We start from the raw sequence: 21,031 nt of genomic DNA on the forward strand, positions 1-21,031 counted from the left end.
TTTAGCAACTCTAGCAAGGTACAGTCAGGCTTAGATTTGTCTTTCCAGTTCTGTTAGACCTTCTTGTTATCACTTTACATTCAACGCATGTCAAACATTACAGTGCACTTGTTATTGAAACACACGAGGTCAATGACAGATTTAACAACGGAACATAAAAGGACTGGACTCAACTATTGCCAAAGTGTTGAGATTTTAAACCTTGGTGACACTCTGAACTCCAAATAAAACCAACTTAGAGCAGCTTCCGCAGAGCTACCAGTTTACTTATTCTAGTTTATATTTATGTCATTTTTCATGTCCATGTTGACATTGTGCAGCCAACTGTTAATAATACACATTGGGCAAATTAATTTGATTTTATGTCTATATAGAATTTTTTTTCAATAAATACATTGAGTATCGCCATTCAGCTAAACAATGTCGATATGAATTAAGGTCCAAATAGCCCAGCCCTAGAAAGGAGCCAGGTCAGATTTGAACATGGGCTACCACCTTTCAGTATCTGTACAGTACATGGGGCTCGCAAACTAATAACACTGATGCCCCCAAAGCTAAATTTAAACAATACTAATACTGATACTTATTTGTGTTTACATTTTTTTTCACTTGAATTGCTGAATGAATTAAAAAAAAAAAAAGTCAGGCTCTTTTACATTTTGATGAATTATAATGCCCCAATGAGGAAAATGTGTGTGGTAGAAAGTCCAATTTAGACCACTGTTGATCCAGATTTAGTAATCCTTAAAAGGTCTTTATCTGAATAAAGCACATGCAATCCAGTTTTTCTTTGAATCAGAATCAGAAATACTAAATTAATCCAGGGGGTGGGAGATAAAACCTTTTGAACAGCCAGACCCAGGATGTCAGCAATAGAAGTTTAAACTAATCCAATTGGTGGGAAAGTGACCTGCAGTCCCAGTGTGTGAAATGTTTTATTTTTTCTATTGGCCACGAGTGTCTCAGTTGCCAGTACTAAATGGCTTCACGATGTGTTAGTACATGAAGAAATGTGTGAAGGTCACAGTAATTAACAAGCAATAATTCTGAATGCTTGATCCATTTGTCATTTGGAGGTATTCTCACAATGGTTTCCCCTCCCACGGTTTCTACTAATGATCTATCATCTCTGAGGGCTGGAAGCTTTTCCCCGGCAGGAATCATGTTAATTGTCATCCATGGCTGCAAAATACATCATTGTTTTCATGTCATGTAATTGCAAAAAACTTTCCAAAAGGTTTTGAACCCCCATAATGAACTCAATATTGATTTTCCACAGGTAACCCCTCACAGTCCACCTCTCTGCACTATATGAACCCCTACCAGCTGAACGCCTACGCCATGGCCCTGAAGGCTGTGGGGGAGATCATCCAGGACTACGACAGCGACAAGATGTTCCCCGCTCTGGGCTTTGGAGCCAAACTGCCCCCTGATGGACATGTATCACATGAGTTTCCATTGGTAAAGACGACCTCTCTCTATCACACATTATATTAATCAACTCAAAAAAACTTCTTATTAAATTCTTGTTTCATTTTCCAAAATGACTCCTGTGTTTTATTCTGTTTATTCCTAGTTACAAAAAAAAAATGAGGTTGGAGTATTTTTAATGACTCAATGTTTTCACGTTCAAGTCTATGAAATAGTTTTTCGTATTTCTCTCCTTTTCAGAATGGAAACATTGAAAATCCCTACTGTAATGGTATCGAGGGCATTCTTGAGGCTTACCACCAAAGTCTGAAGACAGTGCAGCTGTACGGGCCGACCAACTTCGCTCCTGTGGTGAACCATGTAGCCAGGTGAGTGAACAATGCAGATGGTGAATAGCTCTCTGCTTTCTTTACTCTCATTAGAAAAATAACGATGACAAAAATGTGCGCTTTGGTTAAAGATACGTATGTGTCTGTTGTCCATGGTGATTTTTTCATTTTTCAACATTTCCATTGGAATTATACAAATACAATGACAAAAATGTAGAAAACCTCACAGATGTTCTCTTTGTATTTCAAAGATTCAAAATGTTTATTGTCATGTGCACAGTAGGAAACATGTTTCCCTGTACAATGACATTCTTTCTTTGCGTGTCCACAATGAATGCCAACAATAAAATATTAAAATTAAACATAGCCAAATAATAATATTAATAAAAACAATAATAATATATACAAATATACAAAATATACAAAAAAATAAGGCAATTTGAAGGCAGTAGAGTGCAAATAGAAAATTTAAACTGTGCAAAAAAAACGAGTGTAATATGTGCAAATTGAGCATGAGGTAGTTTGTGATTGTTGTTTCTCATCATTTTCTGCTAGAAAAAAACTTTATGTAATATGTCTAACTATGAGTTTAGATTGATAGACAGTTATCAAACAACGGGCTAATGTAGCCAATGAAAAAGCTGATAAAAGATTAAGTAGCTGTTGACATATAATGACATACAACAGATATTTAAAAGCACCTAAAAGAGGGAAAACGCTGACATGATCTTTTTAGATTAGACCTCCATCCCACACCCTCACTGCTTTCCTCCCCTATCAGTGATCTCGCCATTTTCAAACAATTCTTCATCTGATTGCACCGATTCAATGTTGTAATTAGAAATGGCATTTAGTTAAAACGCTTTTTACACTGGGTGCTGCAGCTGTGAGAATCCACTACCAGGATTGATATTCAACATGTGAATAGAATAACTCAAGTAGGAAGAGACTGTAACAAAGGTGATGATTTGTAATAACAGAGCAGGGCAGCGTTGTGTTGAAATGGTTTGTTTGGACTGATTTATGAGTGTCTATGTTTGAGGTATTTTAATGAGTGTTATCTGAAGTACAGCAATGACAAAAAGCCATTCAATTGGGTTTTGTATGTGGTGAGATGTGTGCAAGATAACACATCAGATTTGTTCTGGTATAAAAGAGATTATTCACGATCCTGTTGTGTCTCTCTGTGTTGTGTGCCTGTGTGTTTGTGCAGGTACGCAGCTGCAGTGCAGGACGGCTCTCAGTACTTTGTGCTCCTCATCATCACAGACGGTGTCATTTCAGACATGGCCCAGACGAAAGAGGCCATTGTAAATGTAAGGATGAAAAAGGGTATACAAGACTATACAAGGCTTTGTTTAAGTTTGTTTGACATGTCTCTGTTATTGAAGTTATTGACAATTTAAAATATACTATAAGGAGATTTCACTTTGTGTTTGTTTCTCACGACCCCTTTGCGAGGCGATCTTATCCTGTATAAGTGTTGCTCTCTAATAACATCCTCCTGCTCACTCACTGGAGGCCTTTTTGTGGAAAATGTGAGAAATAATCACACTTCCTGCAAATGGTCTGATTTGCTTTTGTAGCTCGTTTACAGGCATCAGTATTAATTCATTGTGCTGTGAGAAGCCAGCTGGGCTCAGTCCAAAGGCATCACAGTACCTGCTGGTTTTCTTTCTCTCCTCTCATGAAACCACTACTTTTCTTTTTCTTCAGAGTATTTAGTGGACGGAAGAAGGCTGGGTGTTTATACCCTGTTTGCTAACTTTATGACAAGCTAAGCTAACAGACTGCTGGATTTTGTCTTGTTTTTTTTCAGCGCTAATCGCACCAACTTATCTAAGGGGAAGCTGAGAGCTAGCTTGAGCTTCATCTGACTGCATTCAAATATTGTGAGAGTTTAAACTTAATGATCAGGCATCCAACCTCAACGGGTAAAATGTATGCATGCTGATTGAGAAAGCATTGCATACACGTAGAATAGTGTTCTAGTCTAATGATATAAATATAGACTTTTGCGATGTGTTTATTAGAATGTTCATGTTGCAATAAGGATGAATTTGCTATTTAATTGCACAGCAATACTCAACTCCCAGGTACTGTTTTGGTTCTGATAAAAACAAATGCTGTGAATGATTCCTCTTGTGCCCCTACAGTACAAATGTATTCCCTTTTTTACTTAAAATACACTCACATTGCTTTAAAAAGTTTTTTTTTAAAGATGAATGATGACTGCCTCAGTAATCACAACATTGTACATTATTCTTCTGAGCTTTCCCATAAATGTGTCTTAACTCTTTTCTTCTCCCAGCTCTAAATGGCAGGTGGCTCACTTTCTTCCCTTTCCGACTCTTCGGTCTCTCTCTCCCCTTCTGTTCCTCAAGCGTGCTGCGGGGCACAGAACACCCAGCAGACTGGATTTAAAGGGAATTTGCGACTGTTAATCAAAACATTAGGACAGCCACACCTTCCTTTTAAGATCTTGCCTGCTGCTGTATCTCACTGCCTCCACTCCAACTCTCCACTGATGCTTGCTGCTTCCCCTTTACTCTACGTGGATCCTGGGCAAAGGAGGACACACTGCTGAGGTTAAATTAGACTTATTTGATCACACTTATTCACGCTGGAAGGAAGCTTCAGGAAAACCTAAGAATTAAGAGTCCGCACAACATCTGGAACATCTGGAGTGGGTTTGTAGGTTATTGTGTGCTTGTGTGTTTTGGTCAGTATGGCAGGACAATTTGAAAGTGTCGGTCCCCTGTGTTGTCAGCAATATTGAGCCCTGTGGTGGAACAATGGGGGTTATCAGTCACACCAGCATCAGCTAAAAACACAAAAACACCCGTCAATCACCCACGCCTCTTCTACTGCCTCGATCTCTTTTTCTCTCTGTAGAGCCATGAGACCCCCCTCGTTCTGAAATACAAAGACTTCATCTGTCTCTTTTAGTCTTTTTCCCCTCCCAAGGATCTAAACCTCTCTGTCATCACATTGAGTCTAAAGCTGCTTTTGATTTATTTCATTTCTGGTCTCCTTCTTGTTATCTGTCAGTGCTTTGGGTTTCAGTTCCTCCAAAAGTACGTCACTACACAGCCACTTTTCCTGCATGTACACCTCTTTATAAACAGAACATTCAAGCATATAGTCCTCTCCATGACTAGAACCAGTCACTCAGCCCATTGCTTTATGGAGACCTTGTTCAATCCAAACTTCAATAGTAACAGATTTATGTATGTCATCATCCTGTTATGTCTGCAAAAATAACTTTCTTTAAAGTAAAAACAAGTTTGGCATATTGGCTAATTGCTTAACAATCTTCAAGGACACATTACGCTTTTAAGCCAATTAAGTCAGCCAAAAATCACAAGTGTCATTAGTAGATGTTGTTTTTAATGAAGCCTCTATAAATTATCTGAAAAAGCTTCCCTTGACTGCCTTTTCCTGCAGACAGCCCACAAAACAGCAACCCAGTTGAAATAGGCTTTTAGATGCTATATAGCTATATGACCTTGTACAAAAAAAACTGAGGCTGAAGTTGCAATTCCCTGCTAAAAGGTCAGCTTTCTCTACAAGTTATGTTCTGTGTGGTATATAAATAAAAAGCAATGTATGTGTTGTATCGGAGTGCTTGAAACTTGCTAATCACTATAACATCCAGCAGTTCTTTAGTTCCAAGGTACTGATGGAGGAGTTAGCGGAGGCCTCCTTTGTCAGGTCATTTAGATTTTTGACAGTTGTGAAGCGAGCGCATTCCCTGGACACGCCCACAGCATCCCAGAGGAGAGAGAACAGCTACATTTCTCATGATTTTGAGGCTTAATTTGATAAACTTATAATTTTTTTTCGTTGCTGAAATTTGGCCTGGTGGTTAATAATACATTCTTCTTTTGGATAAAAAAAAAAAAAAAACATAAACGAGGGGTTAAATATTAAAACATGCTATGCTACTTCAAATAAGCTAACGTTTGCAAGGGTTAATGGTCTTGTAACCTTTCAAAATTAGCACCTTATTGTACTTAACCTCAAGGATAAGGAGTATAACGACCCCAAAAAAATGGCGTACACCTTTGCCTCAAAACAAATAAAAAATAACTGTTTTCTTTAGGGTTAGCCTTACCGCCAATCTCCAGCCTGCTGCCTCTCACTCTAATGACATCCCTCAGAATAGAGCTTCATAAAGTGAAGAAATCCAAACCTTGACAGGTATGCCTCGTTTAGTTATGCATGCTGAGTCATGATTTGTCAATTGATGTCTAGGTTAAGGTTCTTTGAACAGTCTGTTGGTTTATATTTGCTTATTAGAAACTATGCTTTAAACTGTGGTCACATTGTCTTATTTATAAAAACGATACTAAGTCACCTTCAGCAAAGCCCAGATCAGTGCTATTAAATATGACACATTCTTCAAAGCACCACAATCGTTCTTTGTACAATGACTACTGTCCAATAACTGCCAAATACTGTCCAATGAAGATTGTTATCCCCGCTGAGATGAGGCTTCTTTTTGTTTGTTTTCTGATCCAATAATTAGCAGGAAAATTAAATGTAAGTGGAAAGCTTTGTGATAGAAGTAAAATATTATATACATTATTCACACATGTTGCTCCAAGTTTTTAGTAGATAAAATTGTTTTCATTTTCTGTTAAATTATGTTATATTTAAATATATATATAAATATATTTTATATTTCTTGATTGAGGTAGGTGTGTTAAATATCTTTCTAGATTAAATTAATATAAAATAACATTGCAGGGGCGCTGGTGGCGCAGTGGTTAGTGTGCGCGGCCCATGTATGGAGGCTGTAGTCCTCCAAGCGGGCAGCCCAGGTTTGAATCCAACCTGTGGCTCCTTACCCACATGTCATTACTCACTCTCTCTCTCCCTGTTTTCCAACTCTATCCACTGTCCTATCTCTACAATAAAGGCACAAAAAGCCAAAAAAAAAATCTTTAAAATAACATTGCAATACAAATCTGAGAAAATTCTAATTCAGAGGACTAATAAAAAACAAGATAATCATGAATGAACTCAATGTGCGTCTGAATGCATTTGAGCATCACCAAGTCCTCAGAAACACTGAAGGATTATATCCAGCTGTGTACTAGTAAATGATATACACAGGAATACGGCTAACACCCACTTATTTTTAGTCTCCATAGTGTATACTCAACTCTAATTCACGTCTGATTCAAACTATTCTACAGTAGGCAGCAATATTTTTATCCTGGCATGGCAAAGGTATGACCCCCCCTTACTCTGTCTCTAATTGGCCAGCACTTGTTGTAGCCTTTGTTGGTTGGTTGGGTAAGAACACCAGCGAAAGCCAAGGACAGAATAGAGCAAGTCATACTTTGCAAGGGTCTCAGGGACAGCACACAGAGCTGGTGGCTCCACTTTCTATCAGCTTGTCTACCAAAGTTGTCAAAGTTATCCAAACAATGAAAACGGTAATACATGTTTAGTAGAACTTGTAGTGTAAATAAACCTTAATTCAAGACAACAAGTGACCAGCAGCACTTGTTGTCTTGGCACAACTCGAGCAGAATTGATCACTTTCCTGCATGGCTAGGATACAGATAACGTCTGTATGAGAATACAATCACACAGGCTCAGATAGGTTACTTTACAGCTAGAATGTTGCTCAGTCTGAGCTACACATGCATACGGACACAACCATATCATTCAAACTTAAAAAGTGACAATGCATGATTTTCTCTCTTTTTTTTTTTTGTAGAAAAGGAAGAGGGAATAGATTTTAAAGTAAGGCATTGCTTATTTGAAAATGATACAAATTAACTTGTTACTTGACTTGTATAACGTATGACCCCCCACCACCCCTAACAGGAAAAAGGAATTAGGAATAGATCACTCAAAATGTCTAATTATGTAGTTATCTCAGCGTGCTCCTCTTATTTCATAATGATCCTTACTCCCTGAAGTCAAGTAGCAGAAGTTGAGTGACGTGATGTGCAAATACTAAAGGCCTATTTTAAGATCAACTAAACATGCAAGAGTAGTCTTACATGTCACTGTTTATAACAGAGGCCTTTTATCCTTTTCTGGACGGGCCACTAATAAAACATTGAAGGGATAAATTGAGAGTAGGTACCACTCATTTACTTCCTCAGTACAGTTCAGTCTGCTAGTTTCATTAAGAGCAAGCTGTATGTGGTAGATGCTGATCTATCCAGTGTGTGTGTGTGTGTGTGTGTGTGTGTGTGTGTGTGTGTGTGTATATGTGTGACTGGTTGATTTGTATTTCGCTGTTGCCATCATCTGCCCAGGGACAACAGATGGAAATTAGCTAGCTAGCTTAATCTGGTACAAAGCATCTCTTCTCTTCTGAGACTAATGTTTTTTTTCGTACTGTCCCTGATTCAAATAAACGATTTAACGAAACTAGACTCATCTTAATGTAAGGCTACAGTTATTATCTGCACTCAGTACTGTAGCTGGTAGTGTTTTCAGTCTACTGCTTTAAGCTTTTCTCTGAGCTGAGCTGTGAGGGCCGATGATGACAGAAGGTCAAATGACTCAGGTGACCCCTACCATGAAAGAGCAGTCACCTATCCATAAATTGCTGGTTTGTGTGCCCTGCATATGGAACAAGAACACAGCCACATCACCGCGAGCGTGCATGCTGTTTGATTTGAAGAGAGAACATCCACAGTGAGCTGGTGGAGTCATGCGTGTTGATTGACGTTTTGTTTTGTTGTCCCATTAGACTTGGATGTCGGGTTGTCAGTCAGAGTTGACAGGATGACGGTTAAAGTGGGGCATGGTGCACAGTCAGGATATTTATGGTGGCATTTGATGTTCTGAGGTGTGTGCGTTTGTCTTTGGCGACACACAGACGCATGTATAAGTTGTGAGTTTGAGTGTATATGTGTGTGTGTGCGTGGGAGGACAGGCACTGACAGGAGGTGTGTTGAACACTGATAATCGCATTGATGTACTGCAGGCTGAGGTGGTGTCGACAGGAAGTGTTCCCATCCCTGTGGCTAAAGAGGTTGCCTGATTTGAAACGATACATTTAACCGGTGCACAAGATAAAACTGTTTGTTAAAAGTGCTTTGTAAAAATATCATCTTTACTCAATGTTAAGTGCTGAATAGAAAACAAAAGCATGCTAGCATACTTACATGAACACGCTGAATGTTATTCCTGCTTATGCTAACATGAGCATGTAGCTTTAAGGACTTCAGTGCCTTCTTGTAGTATACAGTTTGTCATGGAAGTAAACTTTTAGTTTATGAGCATTTCATTTTATGAAAAATGATTTCCATTGAAAGTCATTATACAGTTCTATGACACTACTCCCCAGCCATAAATGTTTCAGAAACATTATTTTCAGTTTATTTATTTTGTTCTTGCCTTTGTTTAAAGAAAGTAAATGTGCATAGTTTGGAGTAAATAACAGCAGTGTAATGTGAACTGAGGTAGGGCTTGGGAGTGGCTGGGTGGGTGACTGAGGAAGGTTGCTGTGCTGGTGGAAAATTGCACCTCCTCCCTCTCCCTCTGCTCCCAGCTCACAAATGTCATCATGCCACACAATGCCTCATGTCAAGACTTTATCAAGGTGTCAGCACAACAGTGCATCACTTTTTCTCTCAAACTGAAGTTTCCTTTCCAGGCAGGGTATTTTGGAGATGAATGTGATTCCTAGTTTTAGTTATCATATCCTAAATAAACTGCTAAGTACTGAAATGACTGACCTGCTGACCCAGTATCTCAAGGGATTCTGTAAGCAATGTCAGTGAGTTTAATCTCTACTCTCCAGCCTGATGCCCAGCTTTCAGTGGAGATAAGAGCAGAGGAGTAGAAGGAGGAGAAGTCTAGCAACAGAAATTGGATTCAGAGACATAAAATATGTGTGATAAGAGAAGCTGACACAAACATTTTCTAGTGAAGGGTCTCCCTATGTTTTTGCTTTCTTTCTCAGACTTACTGTCTGGAACTTGCTAATTTTTCTCTCTGGAGGCCCTGTCTCACTTAAAAGGTCATTCTGCTAGTTAAAGAGCGGTGCAGAACATTAGTGTGGATGTAATCTGTGAGGGTGAGCATGTAACTGCTATAATGTCTGATACACAGTAATGGTGCTGTAGGTCAGTGTTGATGTGGACAAGCGTCTTTCCTCTCTGTGTAAAAGAAATCTGTAGAGAATGTCTTTTTTTGGAAAAAAGGAAATGTTTGTCGGAGGAAATAACTTTTTCTCATTGAGTGTTTCTTTTATTTCTCTGCAGGGTGCCAAGCTTCCCATGTCCATCATCATAGTTGGAGTTGGTCAGGCTGAATTTGACGGTAGGGTCACTTTATTTTTGTAATAATCCACCATTTGTATCGCAGGCACATACCAAGGTGCAATACTTGGGTCGGCAACTGGTGGCCAACGCTCGCCGCGAGCAAAACTATCTGACTCACAAGAGTATTTTAATTGTGACTTTTTTTTATTGTAATATTTTCTTAACACTACACTGACAATCAGTGACAGACTCAACAATTCACGGAACAGAACAGGGTGCTGAATCAAAGTACCATCATGGCAGCAGCAGCAGTTATTACCTCCTCTGCCTTTTGCCTACAAAAAAGTGTACGACAGTATTTTTGTTAGTTATTTAAAAAAAAACATGTACAGCACGATTTGGCTACAGAATAACATAATACATAACGACAGGCTTAGTACTTCATTTGAAAAATAGCATAGCCATGACTTTTTAAATATCTGGTGATATAGTTGTCACATTAATCTGAAGGTAGTGCTCATGTTATTATAACTCAGTCGATTTCTTGTGTCTTTATCACATTTGTGAGCTGAGCACACAGTGGATTTCTTAAACTGTATGCACAGATTTCCATTGCAAATCCGTGCAGACAGTTTAAGAAATCATCTCTACAGATTGGAGATTAAACCGTGGGTCTTTTTTCTTAACCAAGCCTTTGGACGCACCATGCAACACAACAAAACTCCTGTTTTAAAGTTTCCCTTGCAACTCTATCAAACAGGCGAGGCTTGTTATTGAGAAGCAGCAAATCCAAGAGTAGAATCACATCAGAGAGAGAGAGAGTGAAGAGAGAGAGAGAGGGAGAGAGAGGGAGGGAGAGAGAGAAAGAGAGAGAGAGAGTGAAGAGAGAGAGGGAGAGAGAGAGAGTGAAGAGAGAGAGAGAGGGAGAGATTTTGATTTTTGCAAAACACTTTATTTACATAAATTTAGTTTTTACAGTTCAACTGTTCAACAAAGTGCTAATGCATTAAAATCCCAGTATGTTTAAAAAAAAAATAGTTTATCTAATAAAAACTTGTGCAAAAACTAACTCTTCATCAATAACTGAACAAACTATGTCATTAAAACACCAGCGCTGTTTAAAAGCGTCCAAGTCTCCAATGTGTTTATAAAATCTAAAATTTAGCCAGAGTCTTGCTCTAATGTTTATCAGCCACACTGCCTTGGCCTCCTGACCTTCTCTGTTCTCCACTCTGTTTTTTCTGCTAATGTAAATGACCATTTTTGCCTCACCTGAAAGGTAGTTAAGGAGCTGCCACTTCTCTTTTTGTTCTTTTTTGTAGGCAGCTCCCATGATAAAAACCCTCTCAGTAAAAACCACATCAAAAAAACTAAAAACCAATGTTAAAAGAGAGAAGAAGCTTGTGAGCCTCTTACACTCTATAAAAACATTCAGTCTCTGGAAGGCAACAAAAGGGACAGGTGTTAAGAACAGCAGGATTAAGAACAGAAAGAAAAGCAATGGAGGCAATAGCACCATGTAAAATCCTCCACTGGAGGTCGGCAGTCCGTTTTTTGAGAGGAGGTTTATATAAAATCCTCCACTGTGGGCCGGCTCCATTTGCTCCCAGCCTGTTTGACCACACAGTGGGGGGGCGGTTGCACAGTCCGGCCTTGTGGATCGTCTTCACACAGTTCATATACCAGGTGTATTGTCAGCTTTTCTGAGTGTGCTATAGCCAGCAGGGGGCCGGTGAGTTCCCCCAGGCCTGGGCTCAGGAAGACGTCAGGGAAGGGGTCTGCAGGGTCCGGTCTGGCCTTTCTTTTCCCATAGTCCATGAGGAGGCTCCTCTCTTTCCCAGAAAGCTTCTGGCGCCACAGCTCCAGGAGCCTCCCCGCCACCCGGACAGAGTGCAGGCCCAGAAGAGAGCCCAGGGTCCGGGCATCACGCAGCGCCGGCCCCACTGCATCCACCAGCTGCTGCAGGCACAGGGTCTTGGTTTTAAACAGCGTTTTAAACCACCGTCAGGCCGGGGGTGACGCTGCTGCTGATGTCCAGCTTGGCCCTGTGAATCAATGGCTCTCTCAACAACCAGTACAGAGAGTCAGACTTTGGGCACCTTTTACAGTTAAAAAGGGCCCAAGACTTAAAAACACCCTGATAAAACGGAGGCAGCCCACTTAATTTTAAAAGTTTAGAATCAATTAAAAACAGAGCAGCATCCAGCCCCAGGAAATCTGCACATCTGAGAATGCAGCTGGCCACATCTCTCCACACTAGATCAGCCGGACCTGTCAGATATTTTTGTAAGAACTGTAGTCTGAAGGTGGCTGTCCGGCTGGCCAGGTGGACGAGGCCCTGTCCCCCCTCCTCTCTGGTTAAAAACAGCACCCCTTGTGGCACCCAGTGTAGACCATCCCAAAAAAAATCTACCATTTTCCTTTGTAACTGGTCAAGCAAGCCTGAAAGGGGGTCTACACAGGTTAAACGGTGCCACAGTTGGGATGCTACAAGGTTGTTTAAAACCAATACTCTACCTTTAAAAGACATTTGAGGGAGCAGCCATTTTCACTTGGAAAGTTTCCCCTCAATTTTCTCTGTGACGCTCTCCCAGTTCTTCTGTTCCAGGGAGAGAGTGTAAAGCATGCCGGACAGAGCACAGCCCTGCCTGATGCCTCTACACACCCTGAAAGGAGCACACAGGCCGCTGTTAAACTTCAGCACACTCTCAACCCCACTGTACAACACTTTGATCTTGGCTATGAAACCAAACCATAACTTTCCAGAGGAAGTTGTGTTCAACGCGGTCAAATGCCTTTTCCTGGTCTAGAGAAATCAGACCAGTGTTACAATCCGATGAGCTGGAGACGTCCAAAACATCACGAATGAGGTGGACATTGTCCACCATGGACCTGCCGGGCACACAGTAGGTCTGGTCCCGGTGGATGACCTGCTCCAAAGACTTCCCCAGCCTGGAGGCAAAGAGTTGCTGGCATTGATTTTAATGCCATGCTTTCACGTGAGGTGGCCGAAGGTGACTCCATTTACTATGCCGACCGGCGAGACACCGGCAGGAGAGAAAAAGAAAAACACAAATACACACTAACAATAAACTTAAAGTGAAACTACAACCAATAAACTACATTAAATTAAATCAAATTACTAAAGAAAAAAAACATCAAAAAACACTCGCTCAGCGTCTCACTCCACACCACTCACTCCCAGCATGCACCAGAGAGAGAGAGAGAGAGAGAGAGAGACAGAGAGAGGGAGGGAGAGAGAGAGGGAGGGAGGGAGAGAGAGAGGGAGGGAGAGCGAGAGAGAGTGAAGAGAGAGAGAGACAGAGAGAGAGAGAGAGAGTGAAGAGAGAGAGAGAGTGGAGAGAGGGAGGGAGAGAGAGAGAGTGAAGAGACAGAGAGAGAGAGTGAGAGAGATAGTGAAGAGAGAGAGGGAGAGAGAGAGAGTGAAGAGAGAGAGAGAGTGAAGAGAGAGAGAGTGAAGAGAGAGAGATAGAGGGAGAGAGAGAGATCCTTCTGTAAATGTATAGATTTAGGGGCAACGGTAAAGTAAAAACTGAAGCTTCTCATGCTGGTGAATTAAAAAGAAGCAGTTAGTCATTATATATAAATATATATATATATATATAGAGAGAGAGAGAGAGAGAGAGAGAGAGAGAGAGAATATTTACAATATGGAAATCAGAAATAAAACACTGTTCTTCAAACATATTTCATGACTCAAATAGGCCAATAATGAAGTACTTTTATTCTGCACATGCCTTGATAAATAAAGACTCAGAATTGTATTATTGGACATGCAGCGCAAAACTCAGACACTGTCACACCTGTGGTGTTTTTATTTCTGACTGTAACAGCCTGTTGCAAATTACATTTGTATTCTTTTTATGAATCAACTTCATAAATGGACCTTTGATAATGTTCTGGCCCCGCCATCTATTTGCTTAGAAAAAAGGAACTTGCAGACCCCTGGTGTAATGTAACAGAAAACATCTCAAGTCTCAGCAGTGTCTCTAAACTATCTACACCATTGAAGTGTAGATCAAAACATGCGCCATGATAATTTACATTTTAATTATTTAAACTCAGCCTATTCCCAATGCAGCCTGCGCTCACCTACTCTGGCAGTAATTCAGACTCATTTAAATCAGTGGAGACATGAGTGTGTAGGTGGATGTCGTTATAATTGTAGAGAAATGGCTGAGGTTAATTGCAGTGTTTAGTAAAGATTATACTAAATTGCAGAGAGGAAGCAGTAAAGGACTTATTAGTTGATTAGACAAGCACTAAGAATAGTCTGAGGCTGTACAGCTCAATGACCTTTGAACTTCACTGATGCTAATGCAGAATTATTGTTAGAGATTTAATGTATAACTAAACTTACAGAACAGTGTATGTCTGTCCTAAATAGTAGCTGTGTTTTCTCAGTTCTCACACTGTTTGTGTGTGTGTGTGAACTTGTCTGTGCGCATGTGTGTGTGTGTGTGTGTGTGTGTGTGTGTGTGTGTGTGTGTGTGTGTGTGTGTGTGTGTGTGTGTGTGTGTGTGTGTGTGTGTGTGTGTGTGTGTGTGTGTGTGTGTGTGTGTGTGTGTGTGTGTGTTCGTGAACTTGTGCTGTTCAGCTATGGTGGAGCTGGATGGTGATGACATCAGGATCTCATCCCGGGGGAAACTGGCAGAGCGAGACATTGTTCAGGTGACTGCACTTTGCATGAGTCATGAAACTTTGTTTTCATTTACAGCAAATATGAAGACTAGGAACAAAACAAAATGCAGGGTAATAGTTCAGAGATCTTACAAATATCAGGGGAATTTCAGTTACCAGATAACTGTCAGTGACATTTTATCAAGCTTTGACAGTCACTTCAGGTCCCAATGTTTCAGAGGACCTACACTGTGTTAAGATTTGCAATCTGCCTTGACATTATTTCCTCCGTTGTATTGGTGCATCAAAATGTTTGTTCCCTGACAAAGTGCCATCTGTTAGCACTAGGAGCTTCAGCAGATATGGACATCTGGGAATTCCAATGTAGTCAAGTATGCTGAACAGTTTGGTAATATTTCACACCAGGAAACCATGTGTGTATCAATTACATTTATATCAATGATGTTTCAACTGACTCATCGTCTGTTTTTCTGTTGTGTCAAAGACTCAAAAACCTGCTGACTAAATGGGGGGTAGTGGAGGGTTTGTAGAATTTGTAGTGTTTCATATAAAGCGGCAACTCAATGACCACAGCAATGTACAGTGTTAAATGACTTTTCTTTTGGCAATCATCTACTGCATGAGTCAATTGATCACAAGATGATAGGTGTCAGGGATTTGGTTGCTAACTACTTCTGCTAAACAATGTCCTAGGACAACCTTGCAGGGTGTATACAAGAAGTGAGAGTTCTAAATAGCCAACGGCATAGTGTCGTAAAACAGCACTTTTTGTTATGGTCAAAAGGGGGCGACTGCCCTTGGTGGAAACAAGCGACAGCATCTGGTGTTGGAAAATTAAGTGATCGCAAAAGTGGGGAAAAAATGCAGTTCTCGAAAGCACCCTTGGCGCCGGCTCCAAAAAACCGAAATCCCTATCAGATCCTATTAAGATGCAGAACCAAACTTGACATGGTGCGAAAAAACTTTTTTTGGTCTCAAATGACTCATCCATTAAGATTACATAAAGGCTTAGAGTTCTTAGAAACGTGCATACCAGTAACCAGAGGCATGGCTGCATTTTCTCAAAGTTGGGTGTATTCTATGGGTGGAAATAAGAAGCCAGATTGTACAGAACCAAATGATTTAAAAGGAGGTGTTACCACATCCAAATATCTCATGAAGCAGGTGCGTAGGAGGATAACTACGGCCTTGGAAAGAGAAAATCATGCACATTGCACTTGCTTAGTATCACAGTTTATGAGGAAAATATACAACATTTTGGTCCTTGCATGGAGGCTTAAACATGAGCCCAACAGAGACTCCATTAAGGTAACCACCCTGCTCCATACAGTCATCATTTAAAAAGTATTTAGTGCCATTCATGAACCAACCACTATGAGCAGTAATGCTATCAGATCCTATGCTAACATCTCAGATTATTCATCACTACTTTCTTCTGTTCTTCAGTTTGTTCCATTCAGAGATTATATGGACCGGACAGGTAACCACGTGTTAAGCATGGCTCGGCTAGCTAAAGATGTGCTAGCAGAGATCCCGGACCAGTTCATCTCTTACATGAAGAGCAGAGGGATCAAACCCAACCCGGCCCCACCTCCATACACACCCCCTGGACACACACAGATCTGAAGCTCGCCTCTCAGCTGTTTACCGAGGATTGTTAGTATTCAGCAGCCAGTCAGAGTCCAAAGAGAAACTCTCTTTCTCCTGTTTCATGATGCAAACAGGAAACAGGAAAACAGACGGGAGAAAACAGGAGCTGACGCACCAGGCAATGTGTGTTGAGTTTTGTGCCGTACCATCTCAGCGACTACTGGAATAGGTTTTTTATTTTTCCTCATCTGTTATTATCTTGGCTGAGCTTTCCAGGATTCGTTGGTGAAAGCCTTTAAATAAACACTGAGGCAGTGACTGTTTCATGTCTGGTTTGACAGCAGGTTGGTTTAAAGAGGCCATGTTGTGGTTGAAATTTGTGCCTGTATGTGGTTGTTTCTATAAGTGTACCAGGACATGAATGTTGACCCCCAGTCTTACCCGTCAGTGTGGCCTAATGCAGTGATGGTTTTAGGCCCCCTTTTCCCTCCTGAAAGTAGTTTTTATATTTTGGAAATATCTTAATATCTTCTAATGAATCACTTACGATGGAGGAAAATGTACAAATGTGTAGTGTACAGAAATCAGGCTTTTCATACTATGAGGTGTCACAGCCTCTCATCTTTATGTGAATGTTTCTTAAAGCATGCTGTATGAGAATGAGAATTGTATCCCGGAAAATATATATAAATATATTCTCGAAAGTTATCGAGTGGCATGGATATTTGATAGATCAGTTATACACGATTCATTTGAAGTGGTCACCCATTATTTTAAAGTTGTTACATATAAAAAGCACAAGACAACCTGTCTCTAAACTGAGGGCAATATTTTGAAAATGCAACCAGGTTAATCTTATTCAAATCGTTTTTGTTCTGCAGCTTAAACTCAGCATACATTGTGGCCTAGGCTTGTTTTTTCAGATTGCAAACAAATGTAACCCCACCCTTCACCTGACACCCTTACAGTCTGTCCTAACAGCATGTGACGCGAGAGAAGGTCAACAGCAAAATCAGCTTGATTTAATTGTTTCCTATTGGAGTGTCCTAACTGCCCATGAGAGACGCAGCACTAAGTGGAAGCAGCACAAATTTACACTTAAAAGTTTGTTCTTTGTTTGTTTATTTAAATTAATGTGGTGTGCAGGACATAGTTTTGCTATTCAGTGCGGTATTAAGGACCCTTCTCCTTTTAAAAAAAAATATGTACGATAGTTTTAAGTAAAATACGATAATTTTAAAGCTGCAGTACGATATTGCTGTATTTTCCATTTGGCAACACTGACGAGGAACGAGGAGGCTCAACCTCGCTTTCTTCAATCAACAGAGCTTGATAGCTTGTTGTACAACAGAGGAGATAACGTTGCTTAAATAAAACCCACATTGAAATGAAATGGTGAGCTTTGACTTGGGTCAACAACACCGGTGAAAAACGTTTTTCTCGGATCACCGCGAGCTGTTTATTGGCGAGCATCTTGAATGTCCTGATTGAGTCGGCAGCTCGTCAATACAAAGCACACATGACATCCATGTGTTCACCTTTTATACAAAAGCACCAGATGTCATATGGTTTGCAAAGGGGAAACTGAAATTCACAGAGCAAAAAATGAAATATTTAAGGGATGCAGTGTGGAAAGCCAGCGTGCAATCATGCGCGATGCTATGCAACATATAACGCTCGCATGCTCTTAGGACACGGTGTTAGAAGCCTGACAGTCCAACTCGGCTGAAGAGGAACCTGCACCTTGTTTAGATATAAAGGGTTCAATCTGAAGAATAGATCCTCTCCTATCCTACACGATGGTCCTTTAAGGTCCCCATTCAGGATAAACTCCCATCACATAGAATGATAACAGCGACTGCTTAATCAAAACCTCTGTTTTTATAAACCACAAAAAGTAAAGGTTTTATACTAAATACTGAATATGTAATAATATAAATAGAAGCTAGACTATGAAAGAGGACATAAGTAAAGGAAAGAAATATAACAAAACATCCATACATGCTAATGCAGGTGACTATTACTGATGTCTTCTTGTTTAAATTCCACTAAGGTGAAAGCACAATATACCGTTTGTCGTAAACAGAAAGTAAGGTTCTTCAGGGATGACTGATATTGTCATATATTGAGGCACAGGGGCAAGATGTAGCTTTCATATTATTTGTACATTCTTACTTGCACTTTGGGAACAGTTAGCACTCAAATGCAGGAACAATGGCTGGGTAGAGCTGGGTAGTATTGCAGAGAATAATAGGAGGCCTAAATCTAATTATTGCCCAAAGCCCAATTGCAGGTTAATCTGGTTCTGAAATGAACACCAACATGGCGACCAAGATACTCCCATAGGAGCAAAGTTTAAGCCCCCAAAGACCATGCTTGAGTAGTCATTTAACAACCAGAATTAGAGCTTCACACTGTAAGTCAGTTTGATCACAGCCAGAGTTATTCCCTGGAGATTTACACTCTACACAGCCCTGTCTGTGTTTCAAGTCTCTGATGGGAGACAATTAACAAGTGTCTCCAGGGCTTTAGGATTTATGTTCATTATATTCAAGACAGGATTTCCTTCCTGTGTGAACACATTAAAAATGTATCTATACCATGGGGTGAAGACGAAGACTAAAGTGCCAGTCTTACTTTTTTAGCCTTCTACAATCAAGCATTTAGAACCAAAACAAACTGGCTTCCATGTAACATATCAAGTAAAACCTGTTACTAGAGATTACAAAAATGCAGAGATCAACATAAAATAAAGAAATTAAAGAGGAAATATGATCAGTGTCAGGATGGTTTGTTCAGTAAAGAAAGCAGATATTTACTAGGGTTATAACCCTAGTAAGAGGAGATTCTAATTTTTTTAAATTAAAGAATTCAAAGTTGAGACTTAAAGGGATACTTCACCCGTTGAAATATGAATCTGTATTGACATTGGGTCATATATGTAGTAGAAATGTTTAATAAATTTTGAAGTTGGTGCCTTCTTGGCTGAGAAAAGGCGGAAAGTGTCTTTTATGCTCATGTGGATGAAAGACACCAAATCCCAGAATGCACAGCACTGCAGGCCACTCCCACTAAGGTCCTCTAGTTACAGACATATTTACTTTAACACATAAGGTCATTTCCTCAACTGATTCCGAGATTTCTTCCAGAAGGAATGAGCATCTTGGAAATTCCTGTCAGAAAACAGACTCTATGTCTGTGTCCATAGGCAAACAGTGAGAGCACCGACACTACCAGTCCGCCCCAGCTCAAGCCGGCCCCGGCTCCTCATCCTCGTTTCACCCCACTAACAACAACAGCTTCCAGTGACGCAAAGATCGTCATTTTGCATCACTGAAAGCTCCTTTTCAGACTCAGAAATACAAAGATTTCCCATCTCAGGGGAAAATGAGGGAGGGATGCAAAAATACTACCAGGTTTCTAATGATACAAAGATTAATGCAAATGAATGAAGTATCCCTTTAAGTCTCGTTTCTCTCATATAATACCAGTTACTTGACATCGCACACTATTCCTGCTCATGATGCACAAATAATGTTTCTTCTCAGATTTTTTGTTTGACTTCGTAGTGTCATATTGCATTGGCCACATCAACGGCATGGGCAGTGTATTTAACATCTTAATAAATCCATCAAGTAGATGAAGGCAGGCTGAACATTGGAAAATTAGAATTGGATGCAGATCCCTCATTTATCAAGTCATTGATTTTTTTATCAGCACTAGCAGTGGGAACATTATGATGCAATGTGGGACAGTCCATCCAAGACTGAAATCTTCTATTGATGGATTGTCATGGAATTTTGGTTCACAGATCATTTCCTCTCCCTATAGGATGTATTCATATAACCGCAGTGATTCCCTTTCTTTTCCTGTGGTTTTATCATCAGGTCATATTTTTATTTACAGTAAAATAAAAGACAATTCCTAATGCCAAGGGTGTTCTTATATTTTACGTGATTATAAGTAAACTGTAACATGCTAAGAGCGTGCATTCAAAAATTGCTTTATAGACATTAATTAGAGCTCAATAGTTGTACATGGATCGTCAGTGTGTCACCAATGCATTCAGCAGATTATGCTCTGACCACACAATGTTTTCCTGCATAATACAAAGGCAACACTAGGATGGATGTTGTTTGTGTCCTTTTAGCTTACATAGACATAAAGCATCTAAATCTCAGTTCTACTATCTCCCTTCTTTTGGACTCTTAAATCATCCTTTAATTATTTTTATTGTATAAATGTTCCAATGTCACTGTTTTTTTTTGACTACCTTGTACTTAGTAATGGTAAAGACAGCTGCAATGAGAATAATAGACTGTAAAAAGATGTCCCTTTCTTTTTTTTAAACCAACAAAGTGAAGCAGAACGACTCTGAGCTTTAAAGGTTCTTTTAAAATGTCCAATGTAGCAAACTAAAGGCCTTAATAAAGAGAGAGGCAGTCACTCCATCTCATTAAGTTCTGTTCTGAAAAGAAGTTCAGGTGGATAAGTATGGCAATTAGGCGGAGGAGAGACATTTTTGTAAATGCTGGTGAAAATGATGTACAGCAATTTGCTTGAGAGATGAAAACCCGTTTACAGAATAAAAGGTCGATGAACAAATGGTTTGCATTAAGATCCCAAAGGCAGTTTGTGCGTTAGAGGAGTGCTTAATGTACATGGTTGATATATTTTTGGAATATTACTGTATTGAAAATGTATTTATTTTTTGAGTTAGTCTGACAAGCCATTGCTACCGTCGTCTAGGTAACGACGGTGACTTCGTCTACTGGT

The 21,031-nt window shown here is 40.0% G+C and overlaps 1 protein-coding gene across 2 annotated transcripts in view; it reads left to right on the forward strand.

The window, feature by feature from the left end:
• Nucleotides 1-21,031, forward strand: part of cpne5b (copine Vb) — a 143,112-nt gene that overhangs the window by 121,629 nt on the left and 452 nt on the right. For both annotated transcript variants that reach the window (XM_065954532.1, XM_020634359.3), the window contains 6 exons: nt 1,280-1,461; nt 1,672-1,799; nt 2,974-3,076; nt 10,004-10,061; nt 14,622-14,695; nt 16,112-21,031. The exon at nt 16,112-21,031 is cut by the window's right edge and continues 452 nt beyond it. In XM_065954532.1, coding sequence (XP_065810604.1) covers nt 1,280-1,461; nt 1,672-1,799; nt 2,974-3,076; nt 10,004-10,061; nt 14,622-14,695; nt 16,112-16,291 — 725 coding nt within the window. In that variant the 3' untranslated portion in view covers nt 16,292-21,031. The remainder of the gene's footprint in view (nt 1-1,279; nt 1,462-1,671; nt 1,800-2,973; nt 3,077-10,003; nt 10,062-14,621; nt 14,696-16,111) is intronic.

Source organism: Labrus bergylta, chromosome 5, assembly GCF_963930695.1.
Source record: "Labrus bergylta chromosome 5, fLabBer1.1, whole genome shotgun sequence".
Lineage (NCBI taxonomy): Eukaryota > Metazoa > Chordata > Actinopteri > Labriformes > Labridae > Labrus > Labrus bergylta.